The following is a 22307-nucleotide window of genomic DNA, read 5'->3' on the forward strand; positions in this document are numbered from 1 at the left end:
AAGTGGAGCAGTCGGGACTCAAACCGGCACCCGTATGGGATGCTGGTATCACAAGTATTGGTGGCTTTAGCTGCTACACTACAGTGGCCCCAAAGATGACAAGGATGGCTTTGTAAAGTTTTTTTTTTAATATTTATTTATTTATTTGAGTGGTAGAATTACAGAGAGAGACACTGAGACAGAGAGAGAGAGAGAGAGAGAGAGAGAAGAGAGAGGTCTTCCATCCGCTGGTTCACTCCCCAAATGGCCCCAATGGCCAGAGCTGCGCCGATCCGAAGCCAGAAGCCAGGAGCTCCCTCCAGGTCTCCCATGCAGGTGCAGGGGGCCCAAGCACTTGGGCCATCTTCCACTGCTTCCCAGGCCATAAGCATATGTATTTTTTAAAAAAAGCTTTATATATTTATTTGAAGGGTAGACTGACAGAGAGGGAGAAGTAGAGGGGAGAGAGAGAAGATAGCTCCACTATTTAAGGTCACTCCTTAAATGCCCACAAAAGCTGGTGCTGGGCCAGCCCACAGCCAGCAGCAGGAGCTCCCAGCGTCTCCCATGGGAGCAGGAGCCCACGTGCGTAGGCCGCGGTCTGCGGACTTCCCAGAAGCAGGGCTGGCAGTACAGCGGCCCCGTCCTGAACCGGCCGTGGTCACCCCAGTGCCAGCTCCACCTGCTGCCCCACAGAACCACGAGGCTAGGCCAGCTGATGCCGGAGTCCACCGACGCTGCCGGGGACGTGGCCGACACGCGAAACTCAACTGTCCTCTCCAGTGCTTGCAACCAGCAACCCAAAAAAGGAAATCACACACGTGTGCGCACACACGCATGCACATACACTCACACACGTTCACACACATGCATGCACACATACACACACATGCACACTCATACACACATGCACACGCACTCACACACCCACACGCACACTCATACACACATGCACACGCACTCACACACACCCACACGCACACACACATGCACACTCATACACACACATGCACTCATACATACACACATGCACACGCACTCACACATGCACATGCACACTCATACATACACACATACACACACTCACATGCACACACATGCACACGCACTCACACACACCCACATGCACACGCACACACTGGATTCATGATAGCGTCAGAGAATAAAGTGCTTGGGAAACTTTGAACAGAAGTGCAAAGCTTACACTCTGAAAACTCAACAGGCTGTTGGAAGGAATTACAGAAGATTCAGCCGGCCCCACGCCCGTGGTGGACGGCTTCGCGCTGCTGCCGTGGGCTGCTCCCTGGATGACTCGGCACAGGCCCTGCCAGGGTCCCACCCGTGGGCACTGACGGGCGGAATCTAGAGGACCGAGGACAGCCCCCAAGAACAGAGCGGGAGGACACACTCTCCGCCAGCGTCAAAGCTCGCAACACGCTGGCCTCCCGGCAGAGCAGGGTACCCCTGCCTGCGGTGCTGGCGTCCTACACAGGCGCCACCTTGACTCCTGGCTGCTCGGCTTCCGATCCAGCTCCCTGCTGCTGCGCCTGGGAAAGCAGAGGAACTCGGCCCCAGTGCTGGGGCCCTGCACCCGCGGGGGAGACCCAGATGGAGCTCCAGGCGCAGGGCGTTGGCCCGGCCCAGTCCTGGCCATTGCAGCCGAGTGGGGAGTGAACCAGCAGTCGGAAGATCCTTCTCTCTCCGTCACTCTGCCTTTCACATAAACCATTAATTAATCTTAAAAAAAAAAAAAAAAACCTGCGGGGTCAGACACGGGCGGCTCTCACCTGTCCCCCCCCGACCCCGCCAGCCCCAACTGACCTCTCAAAGGCCACATTCCGCGTGTCCAGGTGGGTGGAGACAATAGGAGAGGTGAGGCGGCTGGCCACGTGCTCCATGCTGGGCCGCATGGCAGCCAGCAGCGCTTCAGGCTCCTGCAGCGTGAGCCCCAGCACCTCCGTGTGCACCACCTGCCGGTCGTGGTCCACTTCCATCACCAGGGCTCCCGCTTCTGCCAGCCGCCGCCGTGTCCGAGAGGGCGCAGGTCAGTGGCACAGAGGCCATCATGCTGCCCCCAGCCACCTGCTGCTGAGCGGGGCTGCCCTCCATCCCGGGCGCTCACCCTGGCCCCTGAAGACGAAGCTCCTCCGGCCACGCTGCCAGGCCATGCGCTCGAAGCCCAGGAGGCTGGTGTCCACCCGCAGGCTCTCGCCCCGCTTCCACACGCGGTACACGTCACTCGGGCACATCTTGGACACGAGGGGCACTGCAGGGGGTGCTGACGTCCTCAGGGGTGACTTCCTCTACGGCCCCAGCCCCCATCCCTGGGAGCAGAGAGGCCCCTACTCACCCCAGCTGGTGAACTCCCACTTCATCTCCACGTAGAAATCGGGAGCCTGAGAGGGACAGAGCACAGCCGTCCACCAGGGCGCAGCAGGCCTGAGGGACTCCGGCACGCAGCTGCCCGACGGGAGCCAGCGGCAGCAAGCCGGACCCTGTCCAGGAGGGAGGGGCCCGGGGAGCCCTGAACCGCTAGGGGTACAACAAGGCTGCAAGCACCCCGAAGTCTGGGGCCACTCTCCAGCCGTGGGAGCCCCGGGCAGCTTTTGCCCCCTCTGGATCTCACAGTCCCCCTCCATAAAGGGGGCACGGAGACCCTCTGCTGGCCTGCATGAGGGGTGGGCAGGGTCAGAGTGCTCCGTGAGCCGGGCTCTCCGTGCGCTTCCAGAATCTCGGATCGAGACAGAAGCAAGTTTTCGGGGGTCCAGGCCGTATGCGTGAGTTGGCCTGAAAGCCCCCCTTCCGGGACATCTGCACACTCCAGGTGCCCCGAAGCCTAAGGCTCTGCGGAGACTTCGGGCACCGGGGGCCCCGCGATGGCCATGCAGGTTTGCCCTGGCCGGGGGCCCTGGGTGCCTCTTTTTTCTGATGAGACCCTGAACTGGGGTTGAGACGGACGACCCTGGCCGCGCGCTGCAGCCGGGACCCCCCGGAGCCCGGGCCGGGCCTGGCGCCGTACCTGCCGCAGTTTGCTGAGCAGTTCCGGGATGCCGGCCAGCCTCTGCGTGGCCCTCTGGAAATTCCGATACTGGAGGACCAGCTGCACTATCTCGGGGTCGCCAGTGCTCACCGCCTCCTGCAGGACTGGGGGCGGCAGGCTGCCGAGGGGCCCTCCCCGTGCCCCGGGGCCTGGCCGCTCGCTCCCGCCGGCCACCCCACTGCCAGCCCCAAGGCAGTACCTGCCCAGCCCTGCCGGCTCTCTTTGCCCACGTTGGCGTTGTGTCGGAGAAGGACTCTCACGGACTCCAAGTTCCCCAGGGACACGGCCAGCTCCAGGGGGGTGCGCCCCCGGGGGTCCTCCTGCTCGATGTCGTGCTAGGGAAGCCGGGTCAACCAGGGTCAGGGCAAGCGTCCAGAGGCCACCGGGCTGACGCCAGGGCTGGGAGCCACCGTGGGAGAAGAGATGGGCAGAGAGGGCAGGCAGGTGGCCCGTGTGGCCTAGCAGGGGAGGCAGGGGGCGGGAAGAAGGGCAGCAGGGCTGCGAGCCGATGTCCAGAGTCAGGACCGGCCTGGGGGCCAGAACCGGCGTTCCGTTCTCAGCCCGACTCGGGCTGAGAGGGGCCCAGGATCAGGGCAGGGCCAGGGCTGGGAGCCCAGGCCAGAGGCCGGAGCGCCAGGGGCAGGTGACCAGGGCTTGCGATGCGGCTGCAGAGCTGGGCAGGGGTGGGGGGGCGGGCTCCGGGAGGAGGACCACAGCCTTGGCGAGGGCGGGTGGGGGCGCGGGGCCCTCACCTGGCGGCTGTGCAGCGCGGCCTCCAGTTCGCGGTGCCGGTTCGCCCAGACGAGCCGGTGCAGCGGGAAGGTGGGGTCCGGGCCGGCCATGCTGGGCCTCAGCGCCGCATCTCGGGCGGGCGAGCGGGCAGGCGCGGCGGGGGCGGCCCGGCCCCGCCTCGGCTCCGGGCCCGGCGCGGCCCCCTCGCCTCCCCTCCCGGCCGCGCCCCGGCGACAGCAGCGGCGGCGGCGCAGGCGGCGGGGGCGGGGGGCCCGGGGCGGGGCTGCGCCGGGCCCGGGCGGGGCGTTGAGCCGCGCGCCCCCCCGCCTCCCGGAGCCATGACAACGGCGGTCCGGTCCACGGGCGCCCGGGGCCGGCAAGGGGGGGCGCTGCTGGGCGGCCGGGGAGTAGCCGGGGTCCGGGTCTCCGCGCGGACCCCGGCTGCCGCTCCGCCCGCGGCCTGCAGGGGGCGCCCCAGGCCCTGCGCAGACCCTTTCCTGGTGGGTCCGGAAGGGGCCGGAGGGGGCCCGAGGGCGGGGCGAGGCTGCGCCCCTGAGGAGGGCCTGCGAGTGCGCGTGCGCGCGCGGCGGCCGCGGCCGTGCGGCGGCCAGGGAAGCTGCATTTGCCCTCAGCCCGCCGCCTCCGCCCTTTCTCCCAGGTCCCTCGGACACCGACTGTGCCTGTGTGGTGGGGGGGTCGGGAGAGGTCTGGCGAGCCCACCCCAGCCCGAGGACGGAGCGCCCAGCTGGGAGAGGATCCACGCTGGCCGGCTGCGCGTGCAGCCCCTGCCCCCAGGACCCGGCCGAGGCCGCAGCTCCGCGCGCGCTCTGGGGACAGCAGTGAAGGGAGAGGGGTGTCCCGGGCTCCGGAGCCCGCGCGTGGGCGGCGCTGGACCGCTACTGCAGAGCTGCACTGTGCTGCCAGTGGGGGAGGGGAGGGGAGTTTCCAAATCAGGGCCCGCGCCAGAACTGGGGTGCAGGCCTCAGCCAGCCCAGTTCCGGCCCCCAGGGGCCCCGGGCCGTGTCTGCCGGCGGCGGGGCTCCAGGTTCCCTGCTTCAGTGCCTGGGCCAGGAGCCTTTCTCGGGGTGCCGGGTGGCCGCTCTGCTGCCAGAGGTCACCTGGCCACCCCGCTCTGGGGTGTCCTCAAGTCCTAGGGTCAGCTCAAGGGCTTGAGTGACCAGGGCTCCCAGATCTCTGGTCTCTGCCGAGGCAGGGTGTCCCCTGCCCAGGCACACCCCTCTACCAAAGAGGTGAAGAGCACCAGGCCGGCCTCTGCTGCTCATCTTGGACACCACAGTCCGGGCACCTTCGTTCCCAGCCCTTTTGCTGGGCCCCTGACCCCCAGGATGCAGCTCCTGCACTGTCATTCTGAGACCACCTCCCCACCCCACCCCCCGACTTCTCTGGGCCAGGTGGCCTGAACTCAGCTATCCGGGTGACCCCAGCCAAATCCAGCCACGTGGGCCCTCCTCCCTGCGGGCCCTGGTGCAGGGCCACCGGCCTCCCCATGTCCCACCCTGGGCCCCCCGTCCTGCAGGACCCTCTTCTTGCACCCCACCCGTCACCTCGCCACCGCACAGCTGTAGCCCCCAGCCTGCCACCCTGCACCCCTGCACCCAGCCCTCACCCGACCTGCTCAGAGCCAAGCGAGCTGCAGGCTGCGTGTCCATTCACATCTCTGTCCTGTGCTCAGGTGGGCCAGGGATTCAGGGCTCCTCGAAGTGCTGCAGCCAACCGGAGCCCCCCAGGAGCGCCTGACCCTCCCCCACATCAGAAATGCCACCACGCCCCACCCCGCTTCCCTCAAGACTCCCCAGGAGCAGCCGTGCTGTGCCGTGTGGCCACGGCCCCGGCCTAGACGCCCAGGAGCAGCCGTGCTGCGCCGTGTGGCCACGGCCCCGGCCTAGACGCCCAGGAGCAGCCGTGCTGCGCCGTGTAGCCACGGCCCCGGCCTAGACGCCCAGGAGCGGCCGTGCTGTGCCGTGTAGCCACGGCCCCGGCCTAGACACCCAGGGGTGGCCGTGCTGCGCCGTGTGACCATGGCCCTGGCCTAGATGCCCAGGAGTGGCCGAGCTGTGCTGTGGCCCTGGCCTAGACACCCCGGGGCGGCCGAGCTGTGCTGTGGCCCCGGCCTTGCCCCATGCCTCCACTGGGGCTGTGGGCAAAAGTTGACCGGGAAGGTGAGCAGCCTGCTACAGGGCGACGCCCCAAGCCTTTGGACCTGGGGGCCATACAGCAAGGCCAGCGGGGAGACCGAAGCCAGGAGGGCCGCCCTGGCCGGGGGCTGCGGTCCACCCTACAGGGCAGCACAGCCTCCTGGACTGACCCCGGGGAGGGACTTCAGCCGGGAGCCTGCCAAGCAGGGCTGCTCAGGCAGGCAGAGGTGGCCAGCTGGTGCGAAGCGATGCCAAGTGCGGAGCCACTGGCACCACTGGCAGCTTGCCGGGGCGGTGGGCAGAAGGCAGGGGATGGGTACTGGATGGCCGCCAAGGGGGAGCGGGGCACGGTGGCAGAGTGGGGGTGCCCTGCCTCCCCTAGAAGAGGGTCCGGCTCTGGGGGCCCCGGGAGCTTCCCGCATCAGCCCCCCACCCAGCAGCAGTGGACACATGCAAGGAGACTCGGACAAGCAGTCAGGCACCATTTTTTATAAAAACGCATAGTCTCATTTTCCACTCTTTAAAATCACATTCAAAAATCGGCAAAGAAACACCCCAGGGAGTGAGCAGACGGAGGGGAGGGCGCGCCGACCCAGCCCCCGGGGAGAGGGTGCGACACCACACACGGCAGCGCGACTGGCACGAGGGGCATGCGGCAGGCGAGGCGGTGCCCGGCGGCACGGACAGGACGGGGCTGTGGAGGGGCACACGGCCGGCCCTCGCGCCATGCTGCCCGCCCACCCAGGCGGGGCCTCCCTTGGCCCAGGGCTTGGGGGGCCTTGAGGCCAGGCTAGGCCAGTATGGCCCAATCCACAGTTGCCTTTCTGTGGTCCCTGAGCCCAAGTGCTCGGGTGGGAGGGAGAGGGGGCTGGGAGAGAGGGGTGTCGGGGCGGGGCAGCACCTGCTGCCCACACCACCCTCTTGGCTGAGCCACGGTGTCCAGGGCAGGCTGCGACACGGAGGCTTCTCCCGAACAGGGCACCGGAGCCCGAGTCGCCACAGGATACAGCAGGTCCCCTCTCTCCGCCAGCGGCCGGCGAGCAGGACAGCATACCGTCTGTCCCCATGTCCCGGGAAGGGCCGCAGTGGGCAAGTTCAAGTAGAATCCTTGTGCTGCGCCTCCCTGTGGCAGAGGCCCCGCCCCCATCCCCCAGCCCCACCCTGGGCACAGGACACAGCCCGCGGAGCCCCAGGGTACAGTCAGTGTGACGTCGTGCCCGGGCCAGGGGCAAGAGGCCCGCCGCCCCGCCTCGCCCCTCTCACAGGAAGACACTGGGAGCAGGCGGCCCCTGGAGGTCGGGGCAGGGGGCACTGGACAGTGGCCAGGGGTGGCAGCGGGAGCCAAGGCAAGCGGGCCCCTCCCTGGGGGCTGGGCCAGGCTGGGGCCACAGGAGATCACAATAATTACAAAATAAAACCTTTTCCGCTTTGCGGGAAAACAAATAATAAAAATCCGACAAAATAAATTAGAGGTCTACAAAAGGCGGCGGGGCGGCTCACAGGCCGTTGGCGCTGCTGCGCTGCACCAGCGGCACCTTGCTGAGCTCCACCACGGGCGAGCGCGGCTTGTTCTTCATCCGGGGCACCCGCTGCACCAGCTGCTGCGCCTCGCGGTAGGCGTCGCGAAGCTCCTTCTTCCACTGCACCAGCTCGGGGTCGCTCTGGAGGCGGGGGCGGGGCTCCGTCAGCACCTGCCCGGAGCCCCGCCCCGGGGGCTCAGGAGTCCCAGCTCCAGTCCCGCCCCGTCCGGGAGCCCCGCCCCTACCCTGGAGCCCCGCCCTGCCCGGGAGCCCCGCCCCCAAGCCAGGAGTCACTCCCATCCGGCCCGGGAGCCCAGCCCCCACCCGGGAGCCCCGCCCCCAAGCCTGGGGTCCCAGCTCCCATCCAGCTCCGTCCGCGAGCCCCGCCCCTACCCTGGAGCCCCGCCCCCACCGGAGCCCCGCCCCCCGGGAGCCCCGCCCCGCGCCCACTCACGTCGCACTGCAGCACGAACTGCTTGCCCCCGCGGATCTTGAGCAGCAGGCACTTGCGCTCCTTGATCTGCGTCTCCTCCACCGACTGGATCTCCTCCATGGTCAGCAGGCTCTGCTGCAGGCGCCGGGCGGGTGGCGGGTGAGGCCAGGCCCAGCCCCGCCCCCGGCGCCCCCCGCCCGCTCCCCACCTGCGCGGCTTACCGGGGCCTCGCCCTCGCCCCGCCACTCGAGCCGGTTGGGGAACAGGTAGAAGTACCGCCGCTGCCACTGGGTCAGGAAGGGGTTGCCCATCTTGGACATGTAGCCATGCATGATGCAGTCCTTGCCCAGGGCGTAGTCTGGCGCGAGAGAGCGCAGGGGCCTGAGCGCGGCGGCCCACCCCGCCAGGCCCCGCCAGGCCCCGCCAGGCCCACCCCGCCCCGCCCGAGCCCTCACCTTCCTCGTGGCCCAGCTGCTTGTTCTTGGCCTTCTTGCGCGCCTCCAGCCGGTCGGTCTCGGCGTTGATGGTGTCGAAGACCGTCTCGGCCACCTCCTGCTGCCACCGCTCCGAGATGGTGAGGGGGAAGTTGCGGTAGAGCTCCTGGTCGCTGTCCAGCAACTTCGCCGCAGGGACAGGGGGCCGTCAGCCACAGGCCTGCCCGCGGCCCGCGCTGGGCCCACCACCCACGCCACGGAGCCACGCGGGCCCCGCGCAGAGGCCGGGCCGGGCCCTGTACCTTGATCCCTTTCGTGTCCTCCTCGTCGAAGGAGCCGATGTCGAAGGCGTCGGCCGCGTTCACCTCCCCGCGCGGGGGGATCAGCGGGGGAGGGTACTGCAGGACAGGGGGGACGTCAGCACGGGGCGGGGGCTGGGGCGCCCGGGCCCACCCTGCTGCAGGCCCTTACCTTCTGCAGGAAGACCATCTGCCAGTCCAGGGAGCGGAAGAAGGGGCTCTCCTTCACCTCCTGAGCCCTGGGCGGGGGGCGGAGGGCACAGAGTCAGGCCCGGGCCTGCAGCGCGCGTAACTCCTGTGGCTCTGTGGCCCCGGCCTTGACCCGGAGCCTGCTGGCCCGTCCCTGCGCTGGGAGACTGGAGCTGCGACCCCGCAGGGCAGCGGCCAGCTTCAGAGCTCACGGGGAGACCTGGCCACACCGCGCCCAGCACCTAACGGCCAAAAAGCTGCTCCTGACATCACCGCCCTTGGCACGAGGGCCCCCCTGGAAGCCGGGGTCTCCCGGCGGGTTCCCCTGCGGCCCGAGAACGCTGGGCCGGGCCTGGCTGAGCTCCGAGGAGGAGGGGAGGGGGCCCTCGTCCTTGGGGGAAGCTGGCACACTCACCCGCAGCCCTCGTCCTTGGGGAAGCTGGCACACTCACCCGCGGCCCTCGTCCTTGGGGAAGCTGGCACACTCACCCGCGGCCCAGGCAGCCCAGCCTCCGGTTCACGTCCCTCTGCAGCAGCCCCTCCAGCAGGGAGCGCAGCTCCGGGGAGAAGGAGTCGGGCAGCTCCACGGCCTGCGGGGAGGGGGCGTGGGAAACTGGGCCCGCTCGGCCCCAGCGCGGGCTCAGGCGGCCCAGGGAGGAGGGGAGAGCCGTGGGGCGGGGAGGCAGCCCCCGCGGGAGACCCCTGCCCGCCACACTGGGGCCCCTGCACTCACCATCGTCAACGTCATCCGGTCGATCTCATGCTTGTCTTTGGTCTTGTGCTGCCGGAAGGGGCTGTGCCTGTGCGGGACAGGAGTGAGAGGGGGTCAGCGGCCGCGCGGCCCGCAACCTCGCCCGCCCACCGGCGCGGGGCCACTCACCCCCGAAGCAGCTTGAAGAGCATGCAGCCCAGCGAGAACCAGTCGGCGCTGCTGTCGTAGGCCACGCCCTTCTGCAGGACCTCGGGGGCCATGTACCCGTGGGTGCCCCTGCGGGTGCAAGGCGGCCGTGAGCGGGCGTGCAGAGGGGCGGGGGCGGGGCGAGGGAGGGCGGGGCGCTCACACGCTGGCGTGGGGCTTCTTCTTGGAGAAGTCGCAGGCCAGGCCCAGGTCCGAGATGCGCACGTGCCCGTGTTCGTCCAGCAGGATGTTGGCGGGCTGGGGAGGAGGCTCAGTGAGCGGCCGCCGGCCGGGGGCAGTTGGGCCCGGCGAGGGGGCACGGCGGCGTCCAGGGGCCCGGCCCCGGCCGTGGGGGGGGGCACGGCGGCGTCCAGGGACCCGGCCCCGGCCGTGGGGGGGGGGGCCTCACCTTCAGGTCCCGGTAGACCACGAAGCGATTGTGCATGTGTTCCAGGCCCAGGATGATCTCGGCCGCGTAGAAGCGCATGTCGGCCTCGGAGAAGACGCCGTGCTGGGACAGGTGGTAGTGCAGGTCCCCGCCTGCGGGAGGCAGCCCCGCTCAGCTCCCGCCCCGGCCCTGGCCCCGGCCCCGCACCCAGGCCGGCCCAGCGCTCACCGTTCATGAGGTCCAGGATGAAGCTGAGCTTGTCGGGCGTGTGGAAGGCGTAGGACATGCAGACGATGAAGGGGCAGTCCTAGGAGGGGAGGAGCAGTCAGGAGAGGCCGCCGGGGCCGCGGCAGAGGCCGCTCCGGTGCAGGCCCCGGCTCACCCCGGTGCTGACGAGGGACAGCATGATGCGCTCGTTCAGGGCCAGCGTCTCGCCCTGCTTCATCTTGATGCGCTTCTTGTCCAGGCACTTCATGGCGTACCTAGAAGCAGGCCGGGGCAGGGCGCCGGCGGTCAGCCCTCGTGTTGAAGACTGGACCCAGATCGGGAGAGAGTCCCGCCGCCCGAGCGAGACAGGCGGGAGGCAGGCGGCGGCACGGAGCCCAGGGCCGGCCACGCGGGGACCCTCCCCCGGGAGCAGCGGCACGCTCACATCTTGCCCGTGTCGGCTTTCCGGCACCCGTAGACCTCGCCGAAGCCCCCGCGCCCGATGATCCGATGCACGCTGAAGTCGTTCATGGTCAGCTGCGGGAGTGGGGACAGCCCGGTCACTGCGGGCTGCCTGGCCCAGTCCCTGGAGAGGGGCACCCAGGCAGCAGGGACGGACCCCGCCCCGGGCTCCCCCGCACCTGCGTGTCCTCACCTGCCTCCCGGGGAGGCCTGGCGCCCGCCCCTCAAGCACGCCCTGGGCCCGCCCCTCAAGCACGCCCTGGCGCCCGCCCCTCAAGCATGCCCTGGGCCCACCCCTCAAGCACGCCCTGGCGCCCGCCCCTCAAGCACGCCCTGGCTGCCCGCCCCTCAAGCGTGCCCTGGGCCCGCCCCTCAAGCGCGCCCTGGGCCCGCCCCTCAAGCACGCCCTGGGCCCGCCCCCGCCCCGCCCCCGCCCCGCCCACTCACGTGGATGTTGAGCTCCACGTTCTTCCACTGGCAGAATCGGGTGAACTTCTCACTGGAAGGGAAGCGCCCGGCTCAGGCAGGCTCAGAGAGGGCAGCGCAGCTCGGAGCTGGCGCAAGCCTGCCCCCGCCCCCTGCCCCTGCCGGGGGTCCCGTCGGGTGGGTGTGACAGCGCCCCACGCTTCAGCGTCCTCTTCCGGGGCCGCACAGCTGTGCTGTGGGCTCCTGCCGGGACCAGATAAGCTCAGGCGGCCGCCCACCCAAGACTTCCTGCCACCACGGCCTGCTCGGGGCCCACCCGCCCGTGCCTGCACCTCCGGCCAGAGCCCACTGAGCCGGGCAGATGCTGTGCCCTGCGTCCAGCTGGACTCCGCCTACACCCCCAGCACCCCAGCTCGGGGTGCTCCTCCGGATGCTCACAGCGCCCAGGCTGGCTCCGGCCCCGCCCTCCCATGCCAGCCCCCCACTCACCTCTCGATGAACTTCCGGAACACATCCCCTCGGAGGTTTTGGCAAATCTCTTCGATGTAGGGCTACGGGAGGGGCTGGGGTTGGTGACTGCCCCTCGGGATTGGGGGGGCAGGCCCAGCCCCGCCCCCGGAGTCCAGCACACACCTGGAAGAGGTCCGGAGGCACCTGCTTCTTCACCAGGTGGCCCTGGACGTGCTCGGTGGCACTCTTGGAGAAGGGCTGGGGGGACAGAGGCGGCCGTGAGCCCTCGCAGGGCCTCGCCCTCCCTCGCCCACCCGCGGGCCGGCCGGGGCCACTCACGTGCGAGCAGGCCAGCAGCTCCTTCATGATGTACGAGTCAAAGATCTCCCGGCTGCGGGCCACGCGCTCCTCCTCCGTCTCCAGCTTCTCATACTTCCTGATCTGGGGGTGGGGGGGTCTCGTGAGTCCCCCGGGGCGGCCCCGCCCCCTCCCCGGGCAGGCCCACCGCACCTCCTCGTAGAACTCCACCAAGGGCCTGGCCTCCTCCAGATGGTTCAGGCAGAAGTCTCGGAACAGCAGGTACCCTGGAAGCGAGCGCGTGGGGTGCCAGTGAGCCACAGCGCTGCTGCAGACGGCGTGGGGGGGCCCCCTGGATCAAAGTGGCCAAGGGGACAGCAGAGGCGGTGCCGCCACCCTGAAGGCCCCTGGACTCCAGGCTGGGCGGGGCCCCGTGCTTGCACAGGGGCAGGCGGCAGGCCTGGGCCCCGCCCCCCATGCAGTCCAGCAGCCTGACCACCCACGGCGAGGCTGGGGTGTGCAGGTACAGAGGCCGAGGTCCCGTCTGGGGGCCTGAGCCAAGTCAGGCTGCGCCCCTCTCCCCGACCTCGCTCCCTCTGTCATCGGGGTCATCCTCACGGCAGCCCAGAGGAACAGGCAGTGAGGGCAGGTTGGGTAAACTGAGGCACAGGGAGCCCTGTCAATCACAAGGCACGTGCCGAGGTGACCGGCGGCTGGTCACCGGGAAGGACAGGCCAAAGGGTGATGGTCTCTGTGCCAGGGGCATGGGAGGGTGAAGGGACAGGATGGGCCGCAGGAGGTCCTGGACAGGACGTCCTCACCCCCCCCCCCCCCCCCCGCGCAGGCCCCTGAGCAGCTGCCCGGGACAGGCAGGGCTGAGGGCAGCCCCGCCCCCTCAGGGGCATCCGGCCCACAGGGCGACTCGGTTTGTGCTGGGGACTTCCTGTGCCTCTGGGGGCCGTGGCCGGTGCCGTCCACACCCTCCACCGCCTGGGCACCTCCATCAGGACTTGTGGCCAGCATTTCTGGCAAGGGCAGCCGGGCCTTTCAGTGGAGCCCTGGGGTAAGCTGTGGCCGGCTTCCTGGAACGGCTGACACCACCTGATCCGACCCCGGGTCCTTGGCAGTGGGGGGGGGGGGGGCTGAGTCCCATTCCCAGGGGATGTCATCATCGGGCTCAGAGAGGTGAAGCGCCGTGCCCAGGGTCACACAGCACGGGACTGGGAACTCGAGGGAGTGCCCCCGACCCCGCCAGCTGCCCTCCACACTCCATCCTGCCCAGGACCCCCGGTTCAGAGCCGGGGTCTTCGGGGAGAGGCCAGGGCGGAGCTGTGCCAGGCTGGAGCCGCAGCCCCGAGGGCGGCCGCACAATGCTCCCCAGACCCGCACAGGCCCCGGGGAGGAAGCCGGCGGCAGCCGGGCCAAGGCAGGGTGCTGCGAGGGCCCGTGGGGGCGGGGCGGGCTGGCCACAGCGGCAGGCCCACAGGAAGGGCCCCGCCTCTTCCTGCCAGTCCTACCAACCGCCCAGAGCAGCTGCGGCCGCGCCAGGGGAAGCTGCAACTCTCAAAAACAAAAACCTCAAGGAGGAACTTCCCCGGCGACCCTGGAGGACGGCCGGGCCCCACCCCCACCACGGGGCTCCGCGGACACAGGCACGAGGGGTCACAGCCCGCCACAGGGCTGCCTGGCTGTGGGGATGCTCCCAGCCCCGGCCGCAGGGGTCTGGGCTGCGGCACTCACCCAGCTTCTGGGAGAAGATCTTCTCAAACGTCACCTCGCCCCGGTCCTCCAAGTACTTCTGCATGACACTGCGGATGCTGCGGGCAGAGGGGCACGGTGGGCGGGGCCCAAAGCACAGCCAGCGGGGGTCGGGGTGGGGCGGGGGGCTCCGCGGGAGCCTGAGCCTGCACGCCAGGGCTCCGGCCCCAAAGGCCAGGGTGGCCAGCAGGTGGCCTCCCGCTGCCACGCGCTGGCTTTGGGAACTCGGCCAGGCCTCACGCACCAGGGGACAGGCAGGCACACGTGGTGGCTGCCCCCCCAAGGGTCCCGCGCCGGCACAGGCCGGCACACGCATGGACAGAGCCTGGAAGCGTGATGCGGCCGCCGGAGCAGGCAAGCCCGGGGACGGTGGACAGCAGCTTCGTGGTGGCCGGGCTGCGGGGTGGGGGCGCGATCGCCACAGGGGCAGGGCTCCATCCGGGGTGCGTTTGTACAGAGACCCCCCAGCTGCACGCGGCAGGTGCTGAGTGTCCTGTCTTACGAATTATACCGCAACTTAGGGAGAAGCACTTAACCATTACAGAAAAGCCAAGCCTCAGCCGGAGCGTCTCTCACGCCAGGAGCTGGCCTTGCAGCGCAGCGGGTAAAGCCGCCGCCTGGGCCGGCTCCGCGGCTCACTAGGCTAATCCTCCGCCTTGCGGCGCCGGCACACCAGGTTCTAGTCCCGGTCGGGGTGCCAGATTCTGTCCCGGTTGCCCCTCTTCCAGGCCAGCTCTCTGCTGTGGCCAGGGAGTGCAGTGGAGGATGGCCCAAGTGCTTGGGCCCTGCACCCCATGGGAGACCAGGAAAAGCACCTGGCTCCTGGCTCCTGCTATCGGATCAGCGCGGTGCGCCGGCCGCAGCGCGCTGGCCGCGGCGGCCATTGGAGGGTGAACCAACGGCAAAGGAAGACCTTTCTCTCTCTCTCTCTCACTGTCCACTCTGCCTATCAAAAAAAAAAAAAAAAAAAAAAGCCGCCGCCTGGCATCCCCTGAGGGCGCAGGCTCAAGTCCCGGCTGCTCCACTTCCCATCCAGCTCCCTGCCTGTGGCCTGGGAAAGCAGTGGAGGATGGCCCAGTCCTTGGGTCCCTGCACCCGCATGGGAGACCTGGAGGAAGCTCCCGCCTCCTGGCTTCCACCTGGCCCAGCCCTGGCCCTTGTGGCCATCCAGGGGGTGAACCAGTGGATGGAAGATGGATCTCTTTTCCTAACTCTTTCAAATAAACAAAATAAATTCTTTAAAAAATTACTGCGGCCCTGGGATGCTCAGGAGGGCTGGAGGGAAGGGGCTGGCCGTGGTGCCCCTGAAGCCCGACCCCAGGCTCACTGCCTGGCTTCTCTCACCCCAACACCGTGCACAGCCTGGGAGAGCCACGCTATGCTGCGTGCCTCGGGTGCTGTCCTCTCCCCTGCCGACCTGGCCCTCACTGGCCCGGGGCTTCTGGGCAATGCTTAGCCAGCCGCACCAGGGGCGCATGTGTGGCTGGGCCATCACACCTGAGCCTGCGGCATGTACAGGGCCCCCGGCAGGCCTCAGCAGGGGGACTGTGGCCGGTGAGATGGTGACACGCACACCCCGGCCTCTCTGCAGCCCCGCCCCAGGGAGCCCAGCACGGGCTGGCCAGCCTGGTGACCCTGGCGCCAACCTGAGACATGGGTATGGCACAGTGACCCCGTGTCCCCATCCTGGGGCTCCCTTAGCCCGGCTGAGTGGAGCTGACGGCCCAGGCCCAGGGCCCCCCAGGCCTTGGAGCCAGTGCCCTCCACACACCAGTGGGCCTGGGCGGGGTCGGGGGGCACGCAGGCTCACAACCACCAAGGACACGCAGGGACGAGGGAGCCGGGGGCCAGAAACCAATCTCACACAGCAGGCTCTCAGGGACAGCGCTAAGCCGGGGAAGGCAGTGTAGCGGCAGACAGGCGCGTGGGGCCGCGGCGCCTGCAGGGAACAGCGCGGGGCCCAGGCCGGCGGGGCCCTCACCGTCCCTGGGCTCGGCTCTGGACACTCAGCTTCTGCAGCCGATCCTGTGCTTAAGGAATAGAGTGGGGAAAACGGGACAAGTGTCCACTTCCACGCAGCTATGGTCAGCTAGCGGGGGGACCCACCAGGAATGGGGGTCCCGAGCCCCAGGCTGGCTTCCTGAGAACTGGCAGAGCTGGGGCCAGCCCAGCAGAGGGAATGCCCAGCCGGGAGCCAGGGGGCAGCCACTGCCACTTCCTACCATGTGACCCCAGGGCAGCCGGAAGCCAGACACACGGAGGTCGCCACGGGGGGAAGTGTGCACGCTAGGGGACCCTGCCTGTGGCAGCCGGGGCACCTTCCCGGGGCTCTCCCGTGGCCTAGGCCTCCCCCTACCCCGGAAGCCAGGACCCCAGGCTCCGAGGCTGCCCCTCCGAGGCCACGCCTGGCAGTGGCCACAGCATTCTTCCCAGCCCACAGCACTTCATTTCTTTCCCTTAAAAAGAGAAAAAATCTTTTAAAAATAAAATAAACACCCTACCCCCCACCAAAAAAAAAAAAAAAAGAACACCAAACACGAAGTCAGCCTAGGCAGAGTCCTCGAACGGAACGTCCCTGAGGTCTGCTGCCCACCCTCAGGGGAGGTGGCCAAGGCGCTGGCAGCTTAGGGTCGCCGGGGACACTCCCGCTGGGGCGGCACCTCCCGGGCCGGGTCGCTTTCTTCTCCAGCACCCGCCCCCGGTACTGGCGGAGTCCGAGTCCGGGTTGGCAATGCGCCCAGAGTGCCCCCCCCATCGTCACGCCTGACACCCAGGGCTCCCGCTCTGCATCACTGAAGAGCCGGGTGCCTAAGTGTCCTCGGACCACGGGACCCTGAGGCCCCCACGCCCCGGGAAAGGGTCCTCCAGCTGCCGCCGCCCTGGTGGCTGGACGGGCGCCCACGCCTGGGTCCCAAATGGCTCTCCCCACCTCCTTCCTGGGAGGCCAACTCGCACACTTCAAAAATCCGCCCACACGGTGCTGAATGGCCGCCACCGCGCCGGCCACTGAGGAAGCCGTGGGGACGCGGCTGCTGTCCCACCCCGGGGGCCGCAGGGCAGGCCCGGCCAGGCCCTGCTCCCCAGCGCCTTGCAGCCAGCAACAGAGCCCGACGGCGTGCGCCTGGTCTTGTCCAGGGCTCTGCTCACACTTGCCGTGTCCTTAGGGGCTGGGGCTGCCGGGGACGGACGGGGCCTGTGGCCAGGCAGCCTCCGGGTGAGCCAGGCCCGGGGCTGCGGGTGGTGCAGAGTGGCTGGGGCTCCTTTCGTGCCAGCGTCACCCTCCCCGGGGCCCCGTGGGGACAGCCCAGCACCTGCCCTGGCAGAGTAGGGAGGGCACCTTGGCACAGACGTGCTCGGTGTCGGGAAGGCCTGCCCAGCCCCGGCAGAAACTGCTTGGCCCCGTCCCCGCCCCCTCGGCTGGGTCTGCCTGGCGCGGGGGGAGCCACTTCCTCTCTCCCTGCACAGCGAGCAGCGGAGGGGTGAGGAGACAGGGCAGCGGGCAGGGAGGGCAGAGGGCTGAGGGGCCCTCAGTCCCCCAGGCTGCTCCCAGGCAGCCTGCGCACGCCTGCCCCGCGTGGTGTGGAAGCCAAGGCCAGCGGGCTCCAGGCCTGGCAGCGAGCAGGGCCTGTGGCTGCCGCCCAGGTGCTCCCCTGGGCCATTTCCAGGAAACCTGGCACCGAGGTGGCAGCTGGAGGAGGAAGTCCCCTGGGGCATCTTATTAATATTTTTCAATGACTCCCTGGGGCTGCCCGTGTCCTCAGAGTGCGAGGCTGGGGCCACGGACCAACCGGGGCAGAGCGAGGCGGCCACACGGTGCACAGGAGGGGACGCTACGTTGTCACGTATCACGGCTCCTTCGCGGATGTGACGCGAGCCCCAGCCCCTGCAGCTGACGGAACACACGGCCATCCCGCGGGCACATGCCGAGGACAAACTTCCGGAACTCCCTGCCCTGCCCTGCGCGGGGGTGGGGGACCCCGGCCCCAAGCCCAGGCCGGCTCCCCGAGTGGGCGCAGTGCACCCTGGCGCAGGCGAGGCTGCTGTGGCTACAGGAGAAAGCCGCACGCAAACGCCTCCTGTTTCGAACATGATCGAAACAGCGGCGCACATGGACCTGCCGGGGACCCGTCTGGGGCTGCCGGGGCGTCAGGGCAGGTGTGGCGGAGGGGGCTGCCCGCTCTGCCTGCTCCCCGAAGGCTGTCACGTGCCTGTTCGCCGCGAGGCAGCCGCCCCTGAGCGCCCAGCCCCTCCGCACGGCAGACCTGGGCGCAGGAGGCGACGCGGGCCGAGGCGCGTGCCTGCACCTGACGTCACTGGGAATTTACTACGACTGCATTAATAGGACACATCACTCCCGCCGACAGTGCACGCATTCCAGCCGGCAAGGCTCCCTTCCAACGGCAACTACGGGCGCCCCCTGCTCTGCAGAGAACAGAGGTGGGGGGCTCCGAAGGCCCAGAGGGGGTGCCTGCTGGAAAGATGATCTTGTTGGGGGGGGAGGCTGCGGCTGTCGCAGTGGAAAGTTCTGGGTGAGAGAGGACGCCTTGCCCGCCGCCTTCCCCCACAGACCGAGGCAGGAAGTTCTGGCTGCAAAGAGTTAACAGGAACGAAGCGGCAGCGGAGGAAGAGCTGGGTCTGGGGAGACCGAGCCACCGACCGGGAAGCCAGAAGGGGCAGGAAGGAGGCACCGCGGTGGGGGAGGGACCAGCGCGGCTGCGAGAGGCACCCAGCTCCGCCGGGAGGCCAGGCAGCGCGCCCCGGCCGGCCGGGAGCCTGGAGATTAACTGCACAAGGCCTCAGTGGGCACATTAGCAAACGACCGTAATTACACCTCTGCCGCCTGCCGCTGCCGGGAAAGGCGGCAGCTCTGAAGGGGCGAGACCCGGCCCCCAGACCCACGAGCTGAGAGGTCGCCAGACACCGAGCTGCCCCCTCGAGTTACTGAGAGGGAAACCGAGGCAGCCACGGCTGGGCCAGGACTGCCGGCTTCCCGCGAGGAAGAGGCCGGGAAACGGGTCTACTTCCTGGGATTCTACAGGTGACAGAAGGGGTGGCCCGTGCCAAGTCAGCACGGCACAGTGCCCAGGTGCCACCGGCCCCCGGCCCAGCTCCCGGCCAAGCCACAACCCAGCACCTGCCGCGAAGAGGCTACCAGGATGGCGCACCCCGGGGTGGGGACAGCTCCCGGACCGCGGCCTTGTGGAAGCGGGAAAGATGGAGCCCCAGTGGGGACTGGGCCTGCCTGTTACTCCCCAGCCCCTTCCGCACTGGGCAGGGCGGCAAGCAGAGGCGCCCAGGATGGGGTGGCCGGGCAGAGGCCCAGTTCTGGTCCCAGCTCTCCCCGGCGACCCAGACAAGGCCCCTCCCTCTCTGGGCCTCAGTGGCTTCAGGTGTTCAATGGGGAGCCTCCCGCCCACGGGCCGAGCAAAGCATCAGATGGACAGGCCGCACTTTGGAAGTGGGTGGCGCTGGGCAAACACGGGACACAGTCCCTGTCGTGGCCCAGGGCCGGAGCCCGGACCCCAGGCCGGCTGTGCCCGGGGCAGGCGGGGTGCTCTCCACCCTCCTGTCCAGCGGAAACCCGTGCACAGCCTGCCCCGTGCCCCCCCCAGGACGGGAGGCCACGCCGCAGTCCTCAGGCTCCTTGAGCCGCTCAGCCCTTCGCCGACGTGCCGGGTCAGCGTTCGGACCGAGACCAGCGCCAGCCGCAGGCGTCCGGGAGCACCCAGCACCTGCAGTGTCGGCTCCAGGCGGGCCCCCGCAGGAGCGGTGCATGCTGGGGAGATTAGCCAAATGCAGAACCTTCCAGAAAAGGCCCTGGTGCTCACGTCATGCCTGCAGGTGGGCCTCGAGGCCACAGCCCCCAAGGAGAGCTACCTGGGGCCACCGCGGAGGGCGACCCGTCTCCTCCCCGGGGGCTTTGTCATGTCTGTCCCTGTCGCTGCTCCCTGGTCAGCCCCGGCCGACGACGGTTGGTCTGGTTCCTGTTTTGAGAAATCTGATTGCAAATGTCTTAGGCGGCGCGGGGGAGGGAGGGTGCTAACGGCCTTTTTAAAACCAAGACCAATTTTCCTCTCCCAGGCCTGCTGTGCAGTCAATCTGAAACCCACGGAGCAGGGTGCGAGGAGGGGTGGCCGGCCAACACCGCAGGGCACCCCGGGCAGCTGGGGCTCGGCTGCCACACCTGCGCCCCGTGCCAGGGACCGCGGCCACGGCGCAGCCGCGACACTCGCTTTGCACCTTCCACATTTCACAAAGCCAGAAACGGGAAGGGACTTGCCCAGTGTCACATGACAAGGCCTTGTCCCCAGCCGCCGGGCACACAGGAGTCGTCGCCGGGATGGGGACCCTGGTGGCTGTACTGAACGCCGGCCCCCAGGTCCCAGCTCGGGCCAGCGCAGGGGGCAAAATGCAGAGAGAGCAGCCGGAATCCCTGGGCTGCTGGCCGGGTGCCACCCTGGGTGACCTGGGTGACACGGGGCGGGCCACCCACTCACGGGGCTCCGGCTTCTCCACCTGTTCCACCGGGCCTGGGCGGCTCGCTCGGTGGGAAAACACTGCCAGCCCTAAAGCGCTGGACGAGCCCCGGCCACCATTCCCACCCTGGGCACTTCTCCATCCACATCCTGGCCCTTTAAACTCTGCCACCAGGGGCAATGACATCACGGAGAGGTGGCAGCCGTGGTCCAGCTGCTGCAGGTGTGCTGGGCTGTCCCTGGGTCATCAGCACCCCCAGGGTCCCCAGGCAGGGCCCCCACAGGAGACACGCCGCGGGGGTCGGGGCACACACGTCGCCCCCACCCGAGAGCAGCCTGGGGGTGGGGGCGGTCGCTGCACGCGCCACGCCCGGCCGCCCCAGGACAGCGAGCCCACCCACCGGAGCGCGGGGCGAGAGCCCCAAGACCGCACGACCCCGGAACCTCGCACGGCGGGGGAGCGGGCTGGCAGTGCCGGAATCCCGAGGGGGCGCTGGGGGCAGGGGCGGCCGAGGAAGAGGAGGATGGCGCTGGGGGTGGGAGTCCCGGAGTGGGGCGCTCCGGCGCGCGGGGCGGGGGGCGCCGGGGTCACGCGGGCCGGCGCCCGGGCAGCGGGCCGCGCGGCCGCCTCACCTGGGCTCGGGCAGCAGGATCTTCTTGCTGGCGCGCGCCGCCGGCGTGGCCTTGCTCTTCTCCATGGCCATCAGGTAGCTCACGTCGGCCAGCACCGCCTCCAGGTCCGCCATCTTGGCGGCGGCGGCGCTGCCTCCTCCCGCCGCCGCCGCTCGCTCGGCTCGGCCCGGCCCGGCCGCGGCTCGCTCGGCCTCGGGCGCCGCCGCCGCCGCCGCCGCCGCCCGCCCGGCCCCGCTGGGCGCCCGCGGCTCCGCTGGCCGCGCTCACAGGCGGCGCCGCCCCATGGCCCCGGCTCGCGCTGCGCTCCCGCCGGGACTGCAGTCGGGGCGCCGCCGCCGCCGCCGCCGCCCGCGCCCCGGAGCCGCCGCCGCCGCCGCCTCCGGCCCCGCCTGCCGCGCACAGCGCCAGCGAGCCCGCGAGGGGCCGAGCCGGGCGGCCGGCGGCGCCCCCTGCAGGCCGCGCGGGCCACCCCGCGCCCACGCCCCGGCCGGACGTCGGCCGTGCGTCCCGGACCCTGGGCCTGGGCCGGCAGCCTCCAGTCGCGGCCCGGGATCCCACCCTCCAGAACCAGAGCTCGGCCGAGACCCCGGGCCAGGGCCGGGACTCCGCCCGAGACCCCCGAGCCGACTTCAGAACGGGATCCCAGACCCTGCTGTAACCCGGCACCTGATTCCAAAAAGGACCCCAGACTCGGCCACAGCCCTGGGGCCCCAAGCGCTGGCCCCAGGTGCCCAGCAGGACTCCCTAAGGAGGTTTGAGATCTTGGCCTTGGGACCTCCCCGGTTAGCAGCTCCAGGCCTGGACTTGGACCCGGGTTGGACTCAGAGCCCAGTCGGTCATCGAGCCACCAGGAAGGTGACCTCTGCCGTCACACCCCAGGCTCCTCCAGCACCCACCCCTGCCCCAGGGGCCGCTTTGGGATGATTGCACAACACGGGGCCAACTCTCCCATCCTGGGGGGGGTGGGGGCACAGGGTCTCAGTGTGCCTGGCAGCCCCCACAACTGGGAGCCACCCACAACGGGAAAGCCAGCGTCTCAAGGCACAGCCCCAGGCCTGACAGATCCCCTCTCTGGAGCCCCCGCCCCGGTTCCCACCCCAGCAGAGGGCACACTCAGCCCAGGTCCTCATGCCGGGTCCTGAACCAGAACCAGGAGCCCTCCGCGAAGCAGGGCCCCCACGCACTTCGGGGCCACCTTCCCGGGTCAGCACAAACGGCGAGGCCCCTGCTCCGCGGGGACTCTGCCGCCCACCCAGATACCCGTCAGACCCTCCGGTTTCTTTTCCTTGATCCCTCCCTCTCCCCTCCCCTAACCTCTCCTCACACCCTCCTGTCTGGCCCCCCCGAGAACCTTCTGGAACCTGTCCATTTCTCAGGATCTGCTGGGCCCACTCAGGACTGGGCCGCCTCTGCCCAAAGCACCACAGGACCAGACGCCCTGACCTGCAAGGGGGGTCCCTGCCCCTCTCAGCTTGTTCAGCCCCCACCCTCGGTGTCGGGTGTCCCCCACCCCCCACCCATCCCTTCTCA

General features: G+C 69.4%; 2 protein-coding genes across 4 annotated transcripts in view; both read right to left on the reverse strand.

The window, feature by feature from the left end:
* ANKRD13D (ankyrin repeat domain 13D) overlaps positions 1-4001 on the reverse strand; it is a 9075-nt gene extending 5074 nt beyond the window's left edge. The window contains exons 1-6 of one of the 2 annotated variants that reach the window (XM_070067011.1): positions 3772-4001; positions 3219-3354; positions 2999-3123; positions 2330-2375; positions 2102-2245; positions 1801-1990 (exon numbers count right to left, since the gene is read on the reverse strand). In XM_070067011.1, coding sequence (XP_069923112.1) covers positions 1801-1990; positions 2102-2245; positions 2330-2375; positions 2999-3123; positions 3219-3354; positions 3772-3861 — 731 coding nt within the window. In that variant the 5' untranslated portion in view covers positions 3862-4001. Of the gene's footprint in view, positions 1-1800; positions 1991-2101; positions 2258-2329; positions 2376-2998; positions 3124-3218; positions 3357-3771 lie in introns of those variants that run through there. The other variant, XM_070067044.1, reaches the window with a different exon arrangement.
* Positions 4002-6381: 2380 nt separating this feature from the next.
* GRK2 (G protein-coupled receptor kinase 2) lies at positions 6382-21129 on the reverse strand. 2 transcript variants are annotated; one of them, XM_051826557.2, is made up of 21 exons: positions 20778-21129; positions 13651-13727; positions 12124-12197; positions 11953-12054; positions 11797-11871; positions 11653-11714; positions 11185-11236; positions 10721-10812; positions 10451-10550; positions 10297-10375; positions 10090-10220; positions 9844-9938; positions 9663-9770; positions 9516-9582; positions 9272-9372; positions 8766-8832; positions 8597-8692; positions 8316-8478; positions 8082-8218; positions 7882-7995; positions 6382-7568 (listed from the first exon to the last, which is right to left on the reverse strand). In XM_051826557.2, exons 1-21 carry the CDS (start codon positions 20888-20890, stop codon positions 7404-7406), a joined length of 2070 nt encoding a protein of 689 aa, XP_051682517.1. In that variant the 5' UTR covers positions 20891-21129; the 3' UTR covers positions 6382-7403. The 2 variants fall into 2 exon arrangements, with proteins under 2 accessions (XP_051682517.1, XP_051682523.1); XM_051826563.2 differs by having other exon boundaries at positions 7882-7992; positions 20778-21109.
* Positions 21130-22307: the final 1178 nt, after the last annotated feature.

The sequence above is a fragment of the Oryctolagus cuniculus genome, chromosome 1 (assembly GCF_964237555.1).
Source record: "Oryctolagus cuniculus chromosome 1, mOryCun1.1, whole genome shotgun sequence".
In the NCBI taxonomy this organism is placed as follows: domain Eukaryota; kingdom Metazoa; phylum Chordata; class Mammalia; order Lagomorpha; family Leporidae; genus Oryctolagus; species Oryctolagus cuniculus.

Excerpts from the sequence above, each read along its gene's own strand:
- GRK2 (XM_051826557.2), bottom strand. The coding sequence starts at position 20,890 with ATGGCGGACCTGGAGGCGGTGCTGGCCGACGTGAGCTACCTGATGGCC. Across the intron at positions 9,939-10,089 it reads TGGTCTACCGGGACCTGAAG|CCCGCCAACATCCTGCTGGA; the intron begins GTGAGGCCCCCC and ends CCTCCTCCCCAG. Across the intron at positions 8,833-9,271 it reads CTGGGCTGCCTGGGCCGCGG|GGCTCAGGAGGTGAAGGAGA; the intron begins GTGAGTGTGCCA and ends CCCCCCGCCCAG.